Genomic DNA, 16364 nt, shown 5'->3' on the forward strand with positions numbered 1-16364 from the left:
CCTGAATCTTACTTCTTTGTTCTAGCCCCAAACCAGATTCCTGCCTGAGCTTACTTCTGTGTCATAGCCCAATGCCAAATTCCTGCCAAGTTTCTAGAAGCAGCCCCAAAAGCTCTCCATAAACTTGACTCAGAGCAGGGTCATGGATATATATCTCCTGTTCTGTCCTGTCCTGTCCTCTTCTGTATGTCCTGAGGTTTGTTAATCTTAAATTCTACAAAGAGTCAGGCAGTGGTGGAACATGCCTTTAATCCCGGCACTCCAGAGGCAGGTGGATTTCTGAGTTAGAGGCCAGCCTGGTCTACAAAGTGAGTTCCAGTTCAGCCAGGGATATACAGAGAAACCCTTGAAAAACAAAAACAAAAAAAAAAAAAAATTCCCACAAAGTTTTCTGTAAGAGTCATCAATTTTGTTTGTTTTTGTTTTGTTTTGTTTGTTTTTTAAGACAGGGTTTCTCTGTGTAGCTCTGTCTGTCCTGGAATTCACTCTGTAGACCAGGATAGCCTTGAACTCAAAAATTCACCTGTCTCTGCCTCCCAAGTGATGGGATTAAAGGCATGTGATAAAGGCCCAGCTGAGACCCATCAAATTAGTATGAACTGTTATGCTTAAAATATCTTGGGTCAGAGCTGAGCACCAGGCTGCACGTCCTGCACCTGCATATGAACTCATTATGGTTTTTGTATTTTTTTTCTCCTTTATAAGCAGACAGAGAAAGATGTCTGGTGTCATAGTTCAGATCATTCTGAGTTATATCCCTGGTCTGCCCAATATTAGGGTGTGTGTTTAATAAACTACTCTTGCTTAGCTGAGATCGGTGTTTGTGTGGTGATTTATGAACCTCAACAAGAAGCCACAATTCCAACACAACTAATGCTTTCTGTAAAGGTTTCTGGTGAAGAAATAATGTTCCTTTGTAATAAAATAACAAGACCCAGGTAAGGTTTGGATGTGTATGATGGCTCCGGAGGGGGGGTTTCTTTTTGAATGACGATAACTTTCTGTGGCGAGCTCTTGGGGCCACTTCTGGGAATTTAGCAAGAATTTGACATTGGGCTATGTCAAGAAAGTAGGCTCAGGATGAATGCAGCTGAGGAATGTGTTCTTTGTATCTTGATAATCCTGTTAAGTCCCTGAATACAGTAATCGTGGGACCTTTGTTTATGCCTTGTTTGTTCCTTGACTACTTTGACTTTGACCTAGAACTGACCCTATTATTTGCATGTACCTAGAATGGAATAAAAGCAGACTGGAGAAAAATAAAGCTGCTTTAGCACTGGCTGGGGCCATGCTACAATGTTGTCTAATTGTCTTTTTTTTTTTCTTTTTTTTCTTCCCCACTCCCTCTCTCGAGACCCTGTTGACTGACTGAGCTGGCTTGGTCAACTTTCTTTATGTAATGATATCCTACCTTTTGGAATCTCTGTGATCCTATCAACTACAGTCCTAGTAAGTGCCCCTCAGAAACCATTTCAAGATAACAGCTTTAAATTTCACTAAATCCTACATATTGATTATTGTACAGGTAATGAAGAAGGATGCTTTCAAGTATGTCTTTCATTCTGGCCACCTCTCATTCTGTTTCTGGTTTTATTATGTCTTTTTTTTTTTCTTGTTTATTTGTTTTGTTCTGTTGAAACAGAGTCTTACTAGGTAACTCTGGATGTCCTGGAGCTCACTATGTAGACCAGGCTGGCCTCCAACTTACAAGAGACCCACCTGCCTCTAAGCCCAGCCTTTGTTTTCCTCTTAAACTTTATGCTTAAAATTGGTATTCAGGCTGGGCTGGGTGATACATGACTTTAATTTCAGAACTTCAGAAACAGAGGCAGGCCAGTTTGTTTTACATAGAGAGTTCCAGGCCAGCCAGGACTACACAGTGAGACCCTGTTTTAAAAGAAAAACAAAACAAAACAAAAGACCCCAACAACAACAACAACAAACAAACAAACAAAAATGTCGTGGGGTTAGCCACCAGAGAAGACTGCTCAGACATGGGTTTAAGTCACTAGAAAGTCTTTATTAGCTGGCCGGTGACTACACCGGGTGTTCAGGATCCCAGTATAGCTAGCTCTGAGCCTTTTTCAGGAGGAGCCTTTAAGCATAAAAACCATGTCCGGAGTTGACATACTTCAGTTAACAAGAACAATTAGCCAGAAACAGAGCTACAGAAGCCAGAAAGCAAGGTTAGTGATGGATGAAAAGAAGAAATTAAAAGGGAAGGACACGACTGCTCCTAGGTATGGCGGAGGAGAAGGCTTAGAGGGAGAGAATAGCCAGGGGCCAGGGAGGTCTGGGAGAACTCAGAGTAAGCCAGACCCGGAGCCAGGCAGTGAGAAGAGGTAGGAGGGGCAGGGAAAAGCCTGGAGGCTAAGAGGCCTGGAGGGTAAAAGGTAAAAGATAAAACGGCCTGCATAACCAAAATGGCTGGGGGGAAGGGCAGCATAGCCCAGATCCTGGGTCAGAGAACTTTAGGGTAGGGGGCAGGGCATGCCAGCTCTACCCTGCAACTGGTAGGGGAGAACCTGGCAGCCAGGAGGTGCTTTGATAAGTTAATAAGCACGTTGGCTAGCTGTTTGTCCAGGGTTTGAGACCTAACAAGAACACTTTCCCAGTCTTATGGACTTTGACAGATTAGGTCAGTTTTGTTTTGGCAGGTGGTGCTGTCTACGAGAGCTACAGCTTGAATGGTGCTTCCATCCGGGAGTCAGTTGTGATCCGGTCTGAGGGTCCGGTTACAAAAAAGAAACTCTGTATCTAAAGGCTGGTTGTTGTGGTGCCCGTTTTTAGTCCTGGTGGATCTCTGATCTCTTGAGTTTGAGGACGGCTGGTCTAGACAGCAAATTAGCGAGACTCCACTCCTGGTCCTTCCAAAATGTCATGAAAATCGATCCCTAGCTTTCCTTCCTATCTGATAGTCCTCTAATTCTTTTATGTTTTAAACTTAAGACCGTGGTTTGGACTGAGCCAAAGTTCCTAAAAGATTAGAGGTGCTCCCCAGATTGCTGTGAGATCTGCCTTTCTCTAGAACAGAATACATTGTTGTTGGTCCTTTATATTCGCAAGAATGACACAATTCTCAGGCAAATCGCGGTGTGTTGATCTGTTGCCAGGGGTTCCCCATGAAGGCTCTCTTCAAGGTGCTGGAGAGATGGCTCAGTGGTTAAGAGTACTGACTGCTCTTTCACAGGACCCAGGCTCAGTTTCCAGTGCCTACATGGTGTTAGCTAACAATCATCCATGACTCCAGATCCAGAGGATTTGACATTCTCTTCTGGTCTACATGGGAACTGCATTCAGGTGGTACACACAGACCTACATGTAGGCAAAAACAATCACACAAATCCAAATACATACATACACACATGAATACATACACACATAGTAACTCTCACCACACATTTCTGTCTTTTCTGTTTGTGAGGCTGTTGCGTTGTGAACTGTCCTCCCTGGAGACCCTGGCTTCACCAGCCATCCCTGCTCTGTAGTCATGTTTGAATCTGAGCTGTTGCTAGGCAGCCATCTCCGGGTGTCCTAAGGACCTCTCTGATGCTTGAAATAGGCCAGTTTAGAGACCTCCCCACAGACTAGCAAGTTAGCGTTGGGACAGCTGCAAGTCCTTCCAGCTACTCGGGGGAAACATCTCTTCCTCCCCAGGCAGCTTCCTGCAGAGATGCAAGGATATGAAGCTGGCCTCAATCTCGCTAAGTTGCTGCTGCCCAGGACACGGGGTTTGACAAGGTGCTGGAGAGACAAATGCCCTACCAAGGTGAGAAATGAGTTCTCTGAGTCACTGCTCATTTAATATTCCTACCAACTCTGTGGTAAAGGTGTTCTCACGAGGTTCAGAAAAGGCCGTTTCCTGTGAGGGAAGCAACTGGAGTCCGTTTTCTCCGTCCACCCTTGGCCTCCACTTGGTTTCAGTCTTCCTTTGCCCACGGGTTTCTGGTCGGGTTGGACCAGTGGCAGGCATTTCCAGGAGACCGGGCTGAGATAGAAGGAGGAAAGCAGCCAGAGTACGGTTCGGTTATCTGCTGGGCCAGAGTGTGTGTGTGTGGGGGGGGGGGGGGGGCTTGGGGGTGTGGTGTGGGTGTGGCTCCAGCAGCAGCTGCTACCCGGCGGAATATAATAAGGCCCGTTGACTGGCTGCTCTTCAGAACTGGCTTTCTTTAAATTTGGAGGTGGTGTGAGCTTCCCACCCGATAATCTTGCTCCTACTCCCTAAATTCAGCTTATATAGCTGCAAAAGTGTTTCTTCGCTCAAAAGACTTTTTCAGTTCACATCTTTGAATGTGACACAGGAGCGACCTTGACCGTGCAGATCTCAGAGTTCTACGGCCTCTCGTGGAGAAGCTTTCCTGTTGAAAGCAGCCACCCAGTTAGAAGAAATCCGGGACATGAGTCATGGATTAGTAACCCTAGTCCTACCCAGATTTTTCCGAGGACCCCTAGAAAGTCCTGCCCCTGGCCGCCAAGTGTCTGGGCCGAGCGGCCTTTCTCAGCCACCTCACCACCTGCTGAGCGGCTGGCACCTGCAGGATCCGGATCACCTTGCTGGCTGGCCCGCTGTTTAACAGAAGGAAGTTCGTGCACGTGACTCTTTCTCTCTTCTCTCTCTCTCTCTCTCTCTCTCTCTCTCTCTCCTCCCCTCCACCCTCCCAAAGGGTGATTACACTTTGGTGAGAAGCTGGCGAAGGAGGAAAGCACCTCCTCATCCCACATCGCTTCTATTCCAATCTGAGAGCCGCCCCACACCTCCCACAAAAGGCCTCAAACACGTGGGACTGCACCAATGACACAATAGCAGTTGGGCATTCAGAGCCCCGAGGGCATCACACACCTGCGGCTTTCCCGGAGGTTGCAAAGGAATCATTTAGTATAGCATGTTTATATATAAATCACGAGACATGTGATTTCTCCGGAAACAAGACTATATAGAGCAGAGTTTGGAGTATTCTTGGTGGGAAGTCCTTTGAACCAAAAGGCACTTTAGGAGGCAGCTGCTATGGAAACTACCCCACAGCACTGTGCGTTTCTCCCAGCTCCGGGACTCCGGGACGGGGTGAGGGGTGGGGCCTGAGTACAGCACAGTTGAGGGGCAGCCCACTGGGGGTGGGGTGGGGGTGGGGATACAAGGCTTGAAGACCTCTGCACAAACCAGAGGCACTGAAGGCAGGCGGCAGGGTCCGGGTAGTCCTCGGCCAGGGGCAGCCTCCGGGTCACAGCGAGCAGAAGTCCCGGAGGGCGGTGGCCGGTGCGCTCTGGTCACCCGAATTCTCTCTAGCGGGAGAACGTGTGTGGCCCTGGCGGGAGCTCCGCCAAACAAGCGGTGGCTGCGGCTGGCGAGCGCGCGCCCGGCGGTGCTGCGAGTGTGTGTGTGTGTGTGTGTGTGTGTGTGTGTGACAAGCGTCAGGTGACTCGGGTCACGCCGTCACTCCCTCGCGCTCCCGGGGAGAACTGCCGCGCTCCGGCTGGCTCCTCCGGCAGCAGCGGCAGGGAGGGGGCTGGGCTCTGCTGCCACCCCCTTTGCTCACCAGGCGCGGCCCCGGGGGCGCTGCGGGCCACTCGGCCCACGCGGGACCTCGGAGGCAAGCGCGGGCGTGATGAGCCAGGTGCTGGGCAAGCCGCAGGGTGAGGACGGCGGCGACGACGAGGAGGAGGATGAGCTGGTGGGGCTGGCGGGCTACGAGGATGGGCCCGAGTCCTCGGACGCCGAGCTGGACAGCGGGCCGGAGGAGGGAGGTGAGCCAGCGGGCCGTGCGCTCGCGGTCCCCGCCCGGGGCGCGGTGGCGGTGGCCGGGGAGGTGGGGGGGATGCGGGGCGCGCGGGTCCCGGGCGCAGCGGTGGGGGAGGGGTGCAGCCAGGCTGCAGACGGCGGCGGCGGCGGCGGCGGCGGCGGCGGGGAGCAGGGTCGGATGTCGAGCTAAAAGAGGCAGCTGGCGGCAGCGTGCCGGCTGGGTCGCCCACAGCTGCGCGTGTCATTCTTCCCCGCCGTGGCCGCCGGAGGGTCTGCGGCGTGGGACCCGGGCGCTGGGGAGGGGCCCGCGCTGCAGGTGGTATCCGCGTCTCCCCGGAGACCGCGGGGTTCTCGGTCACCAGACACCCTGCATGCATCTCGTGTCGAACCCTGGAGTGGGCGCGGGGCGAGCAATCCTCTGCCACTGAGGCTGTTTGTTGTTGCCGAGGGAGCTGAAGTTAGCTTTTCGGATGGGGGCTGCTTGCATTTCATTCCCGGGACACAAAGAAGTTGAGCTTAGGGTTCCAGAATGTTTTTCTTTAAAAAAAAAAATTCCCCCCACAAAAGCGGAAGGTCACTTTAAAAGGTCAGTTGAATGGGGCTGTTAACATTCTCCGAGTAGGTTGTAAACATCCCAGAGAAAGGATTAATCTCCTTAGTGTCTCACACTGAAGAAACTTGAGGAATGAAAGTACCCGTGACAGGAGTTTTTAGAACTTTTATTGAGAATCTATTGAAAGGAACTTTAAATTCTCTCTACAAAGCCTTTCTCGGAAGACAGTTTTGATTTTGCATCTGGCAGGTACTTCAGTGAATCAGAAAGGGAATAAAGTTAACTAAGGCTTCAGCCTGGCAGATGGAAAACAGCTTTCCAAGTAGCCCCCTTTCTTGGCTTTTCTCCAGAGAGGGCTGGTGCTGGCTCCCCATTATTTAAACTTGTGTGTGCACCTCTGCGCTTCACCCATCGGCACTCTCCTTAATTAATCCCACGGCCGATCGCTCGGCCACGGTTTTTTTCTTTTTTTGTTTTTGTTTTTTTTAATTAAATTGCTCAGGTACTTTACTACCAAATAGCGTTTGTTAGATTCTGACTGCTAGATCCTCCCCGGGAAAGGCCGAATGGGGGTGTATTAGCAAGGCATTTGAAAAGAAAGGTGCACAGTCGTCCCTTATAGTTGTAGTTTAAAGAGAAAGAAGACCCTATTCTAGAGGGAATAGCCAGTTATTTGATACTATCCTGGGGGGTCAGAGAGTTCGCAGGGAAGGGGCTGAACCTAGTTTCCTGTAGTCTTTATTGGAGAGCCTGGGGGCTCTTTTGAAATTTGATTTGGCAAAATTTGAAAGTAAAGCCTTGCCTGAGGGGAAGAATTCCTGAAACAAAGGCTTTTCCAGAGCCCAGAATGGGAGTCTCCCTGTGCTGTTAATCTAAAGGCAAACCTGCCTGCAGCTATGTTTTGATGACTTCGGTAATAATCCCCCACCCTCAGCCTGATTGGGAGTTCCCGAATCAGGCAGAATCCTAGAATCTTGCTATAAAAGGATACTGTGTAGTCATGTGGTGGGAATCGTGCTTGTTAATTTCTGCTCTGACAAACTCCACAGAAGCCTAGCTTTGCTCTGCTCTCTATTGTACGCAGGTGGTCTGCTAGTTTCTCTGATCTCTTATCTTCTGAGCACTTTCCCTTTTGGCCTCTGTTCTCTGGTTTAGGCCTTGAAGCAGAAACTATCAGAAAATCTGCCTTCCCTGCCTACCTCGGCCAGCACTTCCTGCAACAATCTGCCAACTGATTCCACCCCCCGGAGCTGGGACCGGGAGGGGGTGGGAAGCCAAGGATTTAGACTTCCTGCTCTATGTCCTTCTGAAGGCTAGCTGGTTTTGTTTTAAGATTTATGTGCATCCGTGCGCGTGTTTGAGCGTGTGCTGCATGGATGTAGGTGCCCAGGAGAACCAGAAGAGGGCGTCAGATCTCCTGGAACTGGAGTTATAGGTGTTTATGAGCACCCAGCATTGGTGCACAGGAAGAGCATCCAGTGCTTTAACTGCCGAGCCATTCATTTCGGTAGTACACACTCCTGTTTAAACGTTGGTAAAGTATGCATTCATCTGTCCTCAAGATTAAGAGATAGAGTCTGAAAAACAGGGACTTCTTTAGTCTGAGAGGATGGAGATGAGTGAGCCCTTTCTCCCCTCCCCCTTCTTGACAGATGATGTTTAGTGTCTGTATTTAATGGGGGTCTGGAATTTTCCCCATTAGGTCAGTGACCTCTGGTGCCAGGAAGCTGGGAGTGGGATAAAATCTGACAAGCATTTTGTCAGGCGTGTTAAAGCAGTCTGTCAGGAGCTGTGCAAGACTGAAGAAAAGGTATAATTCCCACTGCCCCTCGTCTCTGTGATGTGTGGAGGTCTCTGGTCTCATTTTTAACCCGAGCACCCTATGAGTTTTACCATGAGGCTTGAAAACAGCAGTGTGGCTAAGATGTGTCTCCTTTGGCTTTCACTCCATATTTTAATTCATGAACAGCAGGGGTGTTTTCAAAGCAGCTTAGTTCCTATGAGGACTGACTCCACTTACTTAACCCTCCTTCCATTGAAGTTACTGACAGTAAGGTAAGGTTCACCTTCAGATGCTGCCCCAGATAAAACTCCAGGGGGGTGGGGTGGGACAACCATTTGTTGTTTGTTTTTAAACCATGAAAAACAGAAACATGGGCCAGAGACTGGGGGGGGGGGGGAGGACAGTACTGGTGACACAGGCATGAAGACCTGAATCCATTTTGGGGGTCTTTGTGCCTGTAACCTCATCCCTGGGAAGGGAAGACAAGGGGACCCCTGATGCTTCGTACAGGCAAGGCATGCTGGCAAGCTCTAGGTTGCTAGGAATTGAACTCAGGACCTCTGGAAGAGCAGTCAGTGCTTTTAACCGCTGAGCCGTTCCAGCTCATGATTAATTATCTTAAATATTTATTTTATGTATATAAGTGCACTGTCTGCAGGTACACCTGTATGCCAGAAGAGGGCTTTGGAATTCATTATAGATGGTTGAGAGCCACCATGTGGTTACTGGGAATTGAACTCAGGACCTCTGGAAGAGCAGTCTTAACCCCTGCTTCATCCCTCCAGCCCATAATGATTCATATTTGACATCTAGACTTTAAATTTGCTAAAGTAAATTATTGCGCCTAAAAAACTGACAAGGAGCCAAATTAAAAGAGATCCCCATTGTCTGCTCTCCCATCATTTAATCAAAGTAAAAAGTTTTCCCTAGAGTGCTCAATTTTTAGGGGAACCTTGAAAATGGCTGCTCACCAGTGCCCCCGAATCTGATGTGTTTTCACGGAGGCCTGTACCCCTTGGGATCTGACAGTTTGGATTGTCACTAGAGTCACCACAGAGCGAGCTGCTGATAACTCCCTGGAAGATACACAGCTGCAGAAGCCACCAAGTCCTCCTACCTGTTAGCCATTAATAAGCTGGGTGTGGTGATCCAAGCCTATAATCTCAGCGCTCCAAGGACTGGGGCACAAGGATCACCAGTTCAAGGCCTGAACCACACCCCATGCTGTGCTTTTATTAGATAGCGCTCCTGTTTCATTGGAACGGGCATAAGGTAGTGTAGTGGGAACGCAGGGCAGCAGAAGCAAGATAAGTGACTTGAGTTTGAAAGAGCATCTTGCCTTTCAAAGGTTTCTGTGCCTCTGTTCCAGGTGTCACTTTTATTTTAGACTATCCACCCCACCCCCAGGCTCTGCAGGGCAACTTCCTAAGTCAGCTCTCTTTTGTTTCTACCTTCTTTATTCCTCTATGTGTGTGTGTGTCTGTCTGTCTGTTCTTTTTAATAAGTACACTAGAGCTCACACGCCATTCCCAGGCACAGTTGAGAGTCAGTCCCTGCCCTCTTCTTATTTGAAGCAGCGAGACTTGTTAGCGCTGGCCCTGGAGTCTCCAGGGATTTCAGTCTCCGCCTCCCGTCTCACACTGGTCCCCTGGTTACTGACGCATGGCAGTGCATCTTGCTGGAAGGTACATTGTGGGCCTCCAAACTCATGGCCGCAGCCAGTTTTACCGCTTTAAAAATTAAAAAGAATTAAGAATTCTTTCTCCTCTTCAAACCTTATAAAGTTCTCTGACAATGGCCCCCCAGTTTTGCTGTGAGTCAGATAGACTTTCCACTCCTGAGAAGCTGGTTTGATTCTCTCCTTATAGATCTGATAAGAATCGACACTTGTTTTCTCAATGTGAAAAGACGTTTCTGAAAAACAGCCTTGAGTTTCTCTCAAACACTTTTTAAAAGTTCCTAAGAACACTTCTTCCTTATAGGAAGCATTGGTAAAACACAACACATTAGAGTCATAGGTGAATTTTATACATGTGTTTATATATGTGTGTGTATATATATATATACACACACATATATACATATATATGTATTATAAATAATAATTTCAATCATGCTTTTCCAGTTCCTCACTAGTATAAATTGAGAGGATTTATTTATTTATTTTTATTTATTTATTTTTTGAGACAGGGTTTCTCTGCATAGCTCCTGGCTGTCCTGGAACTCACTCTGTAGACCAGGCTGGCCTCGAACTCAGAAATCCTCCTGCCTCTGCCTCCCAAATGCTGGGATTAAAGGCCTGCACCACCACTGCCTGGCTTATCTTAAGTTTTTGAGACAAAGTCTCACTATGTAGTGAAGCCCTAGTCGATGTGGAGCTTGCCCTGTAGAACAGCCCTGGCCTCAGACTTGAGAGATCAGCCGCAAAGAATTCACTGTCACGAGCCAGAGTTCATGCAGAGAACTTCCCTGTTTCTTTCCCCAGGAAGAACCCCCTAGAGCAGCAGTTCTCAACCTGTGACAGTGACCATTTTGGGGGCTAAAAGATCCTTGCACAGGGGTCACATTTTAGTTATCCTGCATATCAGATATTTACATCATAATTCATAACAGCAGCAAAATTACAGTTAGGAAGTAGCATGAAAATGCGCGTATGGTTGGGGTCACCACAATGTGAGCAACTGTATTAAAGGTTGTAGTGTCAGGAAGATTGAGCCTGGGCTACACTGAGGAAGAGCAAGCCATGTGAGGCCGGTCGTGCACCTGCCGCGCCGCGCCGCGCCGTGCCACTCTCCTCTCATTTCCTTCAGTTTATGCTTCTGAGCATCGCCCACAGGTCAGCCCTGTGCTCATGGCACAAATCCATCTTTTTGCAAAGCGGCTCAGGTGTGGGCAGGGCTCTGCTGGCCGCTGGATAATTGTGAAATGTTAAGGACTGATATCCCAACTAGGTGACCCTCTCCTCTAACTGCTGGTCCTTGACAGAGGCCACCAGGGCCCACTAGGGTCTTCGTCAGTCCGGCTCATCAGCTGGGCTATTTGGGAATTTGGGCAGTTTCAAGGTGCGGTGGCAGATGGGAAAATCTGCTGTGTTAAAATCTGACACTGGTTAATTTTACCTGGATAGAGTGACTGATCCACCTCACCCAGTGTAGAGAGCCCCAGTCAGATATCCAGTTTGTTTCTTTTATTTTCTTTGTTTTTCCTTATTATTGTTGTTGTTTTATTTTTATGTGTGTGAGTGTTTTGCCTGAATGTATATAGGTACACTGAGTGTATGCTGCTGCCCATAGCAATTAAGTGCTCTTAATAGCCGAGCTCCAGACATGCATTTGTGTGTGTGTGTGTGTTCGTTCGTATGTGAGTATGCATGCATATGTGTGTAGAGGCCAAAGGTCAACCATGAGTGTTTTTCCTCTGGTGTCTTGTCTTTAGAGACAGGGTCTCTCACTTGGCCTGAAAATCACCAGACTAGGCTAGGCTGGGCAGTGAGCACCAGGGGTCTGTCTCCATCACCCTGGCCCTGCGGTTATAAATGCTGGCCACCATACCTCCTCCCCCCCTTTTTAAAGACTAACTAGGTCTATGTACCCCTGGCTGTCCTGGAACTCTATGTAGACCAGGCAGGCCTCAAACTCACCTACCTCTGCCTCCTGTGTCCTGGGATTAAAAGTGAACACCACTCACACACACACACACACACACACACACACACACACATACACACACACTTCTTCATGTTGTTTACCATCTTTGAGTGACAACTTGTGCGCCCCATCTATCACCAATTAACTGAATAAAAGTGGAAGGCAGAATAAGACTGTTTCATTATGGCCACGGTGTGAACCCACCATGGACCCATCTTTGTCTGGGTTTTGTTCTCATCCTGTAAGGTGGTCTGACAAGGTGTTAGAATCAAATGAATCTTCCAGAGTCAAGTTCACCATCTTGCAGGTACCTTTTCCTTCTCCAGCACGAGAGTCCTGGGAAATTCCCTTTGTTTTGGGGTCCACTGTTTGAATAGAGTCTGATAATCAGACTGACAGACCCAAGTGTCTTTTTTTCTTTGCTGGGCCTGTTATAAGGTCTAAGAGTCAGATTTGGGTCCTTGTGCATGCACTGCAAGCACTGTCTCCCCAACCCCTAGAGTGATTGGGTGTCCGAGTCCTCCACAGATCCTTCCTTGAGAGTTGGAGTTCTAAAGGGAACTTCCTAAATGTAGGTGTAGCTGTGTCAATGTCCTGTATTCTTACAGATCACCTCCTGGATGTTGGATTAAATGTTAAACTTCCCAGTACTGAATTGGTGAGCTATCCTGTGTTGTCATATAAAACAGCTCTCATCTTAAGTGGTTTGTTCTGGCGCACCTGAAGTTTGAGATCATGATCCACTCTACTGGGAGTTCAAGGTTATCCTGTCTCAAAGGAGGAAAAAAAAGCTTTTACAGACACCATTGTCCCCCGCTGACACTTGGTCAACCAACCATGTTCTTTGCCCTCACGGCTATTGGCAAGCCCACAGGCCACACCTCCTCCAGGCTATCTGTAGACAGAGTTCCAAAGACATCACAAAACCGCACTGAAGAGAAAGGAGACTGGGATATAACAGTTCTCCCTTTCCCAGAGTGTTCCAGGATTCATGTGCTAGGGTGGTGACATCACTCCCATAATGGCCCTGGTGCGTTCATCTATAGGGAGAAATATTTGCAGATGAGAACTTCATTCTGAAGCACACAGGTTCTGGCATCTGGTCTATGGCACACACTGTACCAAACACGAATGACTCCCAGTTTCTTATCTGCACTGACAAGACCAGTCAGCTGGATGGCAAATGTGGTCCTAGGGAAGGTGAGAAGGCACCGCCATCATGGAAGCCATGGAGCATTTTTGGGTCCAGAAATAAGATCAGAAAGAAGATGACCATTGCTGAGAGTAGTTCAGGAGAGTGCCCCCACTCCATCTCCTTGTAATACCCCCACAACCTCTGCTTTTACTGAAGTTCTTTGGGGTTCCATATTTGCCTTATTCTCCAAGTCTACCTGGATTGCAGAGTTAAGTTTATGATTATGAATAAAACCTAAGTAACTGTGAAGAAGGAAGAGGGGAAGGGTATGAGGATTGATTGAGGGGGAGGATTTGTCTGCAGTGCCCATCTGATGAAAAGAAAACTGGATCTTCAGCAATGGTATACTAATTTATTCTTCGGTGGTGGCTCACAATATGGGGTGGTTTGAATATACTTGGCCTGGGAGTGGCACTATTAGGAGGCGTAGCCTTGTTGGAAGAAGCATGTCATTATAGGGGTGGGCTTTGAGACCCTTCTAGCTGCCTGGAATATAGTTGCTTCCTGGTTGCCTTTGGATCAAGCTGTAGAATTCTTAGCTCCTTCTCCAGCACTGTATCTGTTTGTATGCTGCCGTGTTTCCCTCCATGATGGTAACAGACTAAAACTCTGACTGTCTAAGTCATCCCCAATTAAATGTCATCCTTTTGTTGACATTGCCTTGGTTGCTTTGGCATTAGAGTTGGCTTGGTTATCGTGTCTCTTCATAGCAATGGAAACTCTTAAGACAGTACTAAAGCATATTTATGTAAGGATATAATGTTATCTGGATTTTACTAAGGAGTGTTTACTCTATGCATAATACGCTAATGTTTTCTGATTTTTTTCTTTTGTTTTGCTTTGTTTTGTTTTGTTTTTGTTTGTTTGTTTGTTTTTTTAAGACTGGGTTTCTCTGTATAGCTCTGGCTGTCCTGGAACTCACTCTGTAGACCAGACTGGCCTCTATCTCAGAAATCCACCTGCCTCTGCCTCCCAAGTTCTGGGATTAAAGGGGTGCACCACCACTGCCCTGTCTGATTTTTTTTTTCTTTTAAAGAGTGTATTTGTTATTTAGTGCCATGCCTCTCTTTCTTTGTTTGTTTCTTTGTTTCTTTTGTTCCTTCCTTCCTTTCTTTCTCTCTACTTTTTCTTACTTTTTTTTAAAACAGTGGCAATGTGTCCTATTATAAATACATAATCTTTGATGTTAGAATGCTGTATAGTTGACATGAAGCCACTTTTGTAGAACCCGGTAAGGAGGTGGTGAGGTTTTACTGTGGTGGAGGATCTGCTGAGTTTACTCTGAAATCCAGCCTTGTGATCTGAGGCAGATTCCTTATTACCCAGATCTCTTGGGCACTTATCACTAGCCAGGAAAGGTTTTCGGAAGTGGGAAAGTTATCCCTGGCACACGGCACATGGCACACATGTAGACATTCAATTAAAGCGACAAGTCTATCGCTCGGGTCTCTAGGGACCCCTGCTGGGGGTGCCTTGCTGCCCCACTGCCGTTTGTGCGCTTGCTCCACAGTTAGTGTCTGCGTTGGACTCCGGCAGGCAGCGACAGACATCTAGCTCCACATGTGATGACAGCTGCATGTCCCGTTTCACTTACTTTCTCCTGAACTTCTAAAGCCTAGACCTTCTCTACAAAGGTTTCCTTGCCACACCCAAGCCCTAAAGAAGACTCCCCAGCCTCAATTGACAGTCTCAGCTGAAGCCAAAACTACCACACATCTAGTAATATCAGCTCCTGAGATGTGCAGGAGGTGTCTGATGGGGGGGAGGTGATGTGGGACAGGTGTGGGGATGAGATGATGTGGGGGAGGTGGGTGGTGGGGATGAGTTGTGGCTTAAAGTGGGATTTGGTCTGCCACCTGGACCCACACGAAGGAGGAGAGAACTGACTCTTCTGAAGCTGTCCTCTGACGCCCATAGGCATGCCCTCCTATAAATGAAGAAAGTCATTGAGTTGTACTTCGTACACTGCATTTCCACACACCCTTTATAGTGTGTGGCTCAGTGGTTTACGGTTATCCTCCCTGTTGTAGCTTGAATCAGCACTCATTTTTCACGGCTCATGAATGTTCCGTTATAAATCTGTCACGCTCTATGCACTACTGGGTTGATGGGCATTTAATTAAGTTGTGTCTGACTTTTGCCTATTATAAATGAGTGTTCATGTGCAGGTTTTTGTTTGGAATGTGTTTTGGATTTGTTGTTTTTGAGTTAGGGTCTCACTGCAGGCATGATGACTTACACCTTTAATCCCAACACTTGGGAGGTTAGAGGCAGGTAGATCTCTGAGTTCAAGGCCAGCCTGGTATACAGAGCAAGTTCCCAAGACAGCCAGGGCTACACAGAGAAACTCTGACTTGAAAAATGGAAAAAAACAAAAAAAAACCAAAGGAACAAAAACCAAACCAAAGAAGTTTTTTTGTTTTGTTTTTGTTTGTTTGTTTGTTTTAATACTATGTGTATGTATATGCGTGTGGAGTTATCCCAGGAGGTCAGAAGAGGGTGCTGGGTCCCCTGGAACTGGAGTTGCAGGTGACTGAACTCCTGACCTAGGTACTTGAAGTAATTCTTGTCTTCTGCAAGACCATGTAATACATTTAACTTCTGAGCCGTCGTCTCTTCAGTGCCATCTTTTTACGATTTTGATTTGTAGTTTGTACACCTCCTTCCTCTAAGCTAAGAAACAGGTTCTGATCTCCAGAACACCTGAGAGCTCAGTTTTAGCTCCTAAGTGGTATTTGGTCTGTTTTGAGTTAGCATGTGTGTGTTCTCAGGTAATGGAGTACTACCGGTTGGCTCAGCCTCCTTGGCTGAATGAGGCTTCATGCTGCACAGCTCAGGCTGGCCCAGACTTTGTGATTCTTCTGACTTAACCTCCCGGGGTTGGAATTAAAGGTGTGTATCACCATACCTGCTTGAATATTATTTTAGGTCCTTGATTTCATTTAACTACCATAACAGCTCTGAGAAATGTGTATTATTATCTTTTTTTTTTTTTGGTTTGGTTTTTTTAGATTTGGTTTTTTTGAGACAGGGTTTCTCTGTGCAGCCCTGGCTGCCCTGGAACTCACTCTGTAGACCAGGCTGGCCTCGAACTCAGAAATCTACCTGCCTCTGTCTCCCAGAGTGCTGGGATTACAGGCGTTATCATTATCAATTACATCTTAAGGATTTTTAAAGCTGATCCTTTTTTTTAAAGAGAAAATTTTATTTTTTAAAATTATGTATAGACAATCTGCATGTGAATGTGGGTTTGAGTACCTGACTGGTGCTTGCCCATAGAGTCCAGAAGAAAAGGTGCACCTGGAGTTGGTGCGGTGAAGCCACCTGGCACCCGGAGTGCTGAGAACCAAACTCCAGGCCCCTGGAGGAGCAGCCAGTTGCTGGGCCTGGTGGCGACCCATGCCTTTCAGTCCAGTGCTTGGGAGCCAGAGGCAGGCGCTTCCCTGAGG

At 47.6% G+C, this 16364-nt stretch overlaps 1 protein-coding gene and 1 long non-coding RNA gene across 3 annotated transcripts in view; one reads left to right on the top strand and one right to left on the bottom strand.

Moving 5' to 3' along the window:
* Positions 1-1999: 1999 nt before the first annotated feature.
* Positions 2000-4032, bottom strand: LOC127679852 (uncharacterized). The gene is made up of 2 exons (XR_007976916.1): positions 3815-4032; positions 2000-3315 (listed from the first exon to the last, which is right to left on the bottom strand). It is a non-coding gene; the product is annotated as an uncharacterized LOC127679852 (long non-coding RNA).
* A 1113-nt stretch (positions 4033-5145) lies between these two features.
* Positions 5146-16364, top strand: part of Rragd (Ras related GTP binding D) — a 36032-nt gene continuing 24813 nt past the window's right edge. Inside the window, exons 1-2 of one of the 2 annotated variants that reach the window (XM_052176201.1) lie at positions 5658-5742; positions 15687-15807. Coding sequence is in view for 1 of the 2 variants with exons in the window: in XM_052176200.1 (XP_052032160.1) it covers positions 5604-5742 (139 nt within the window). In the remaining variant the exon portion in view is untranslated. Of the gene's footprint in view, positions 5743-15686; positions 15808-16364 lie in introns of both variants that reach the window. The other variant, XM_052176200.1, reaches the window with a different exon arrangement.

Source organism: Apodemus sylvaticus, chromosome 3 (assembly GCF_947179515.1).
Source record: "Apodemus sylvaticus chromosome 3, mApoSyl1.1, whole genome shotgun sequence".
In the NCBI taxonomy this organism is placed as follows: domain Eukaryota; kingdom Metazoa; phylum Chordata; class Mammalia; order Rodentia; family Muridae; genus Apodemus; species Apodemus sylvaticus.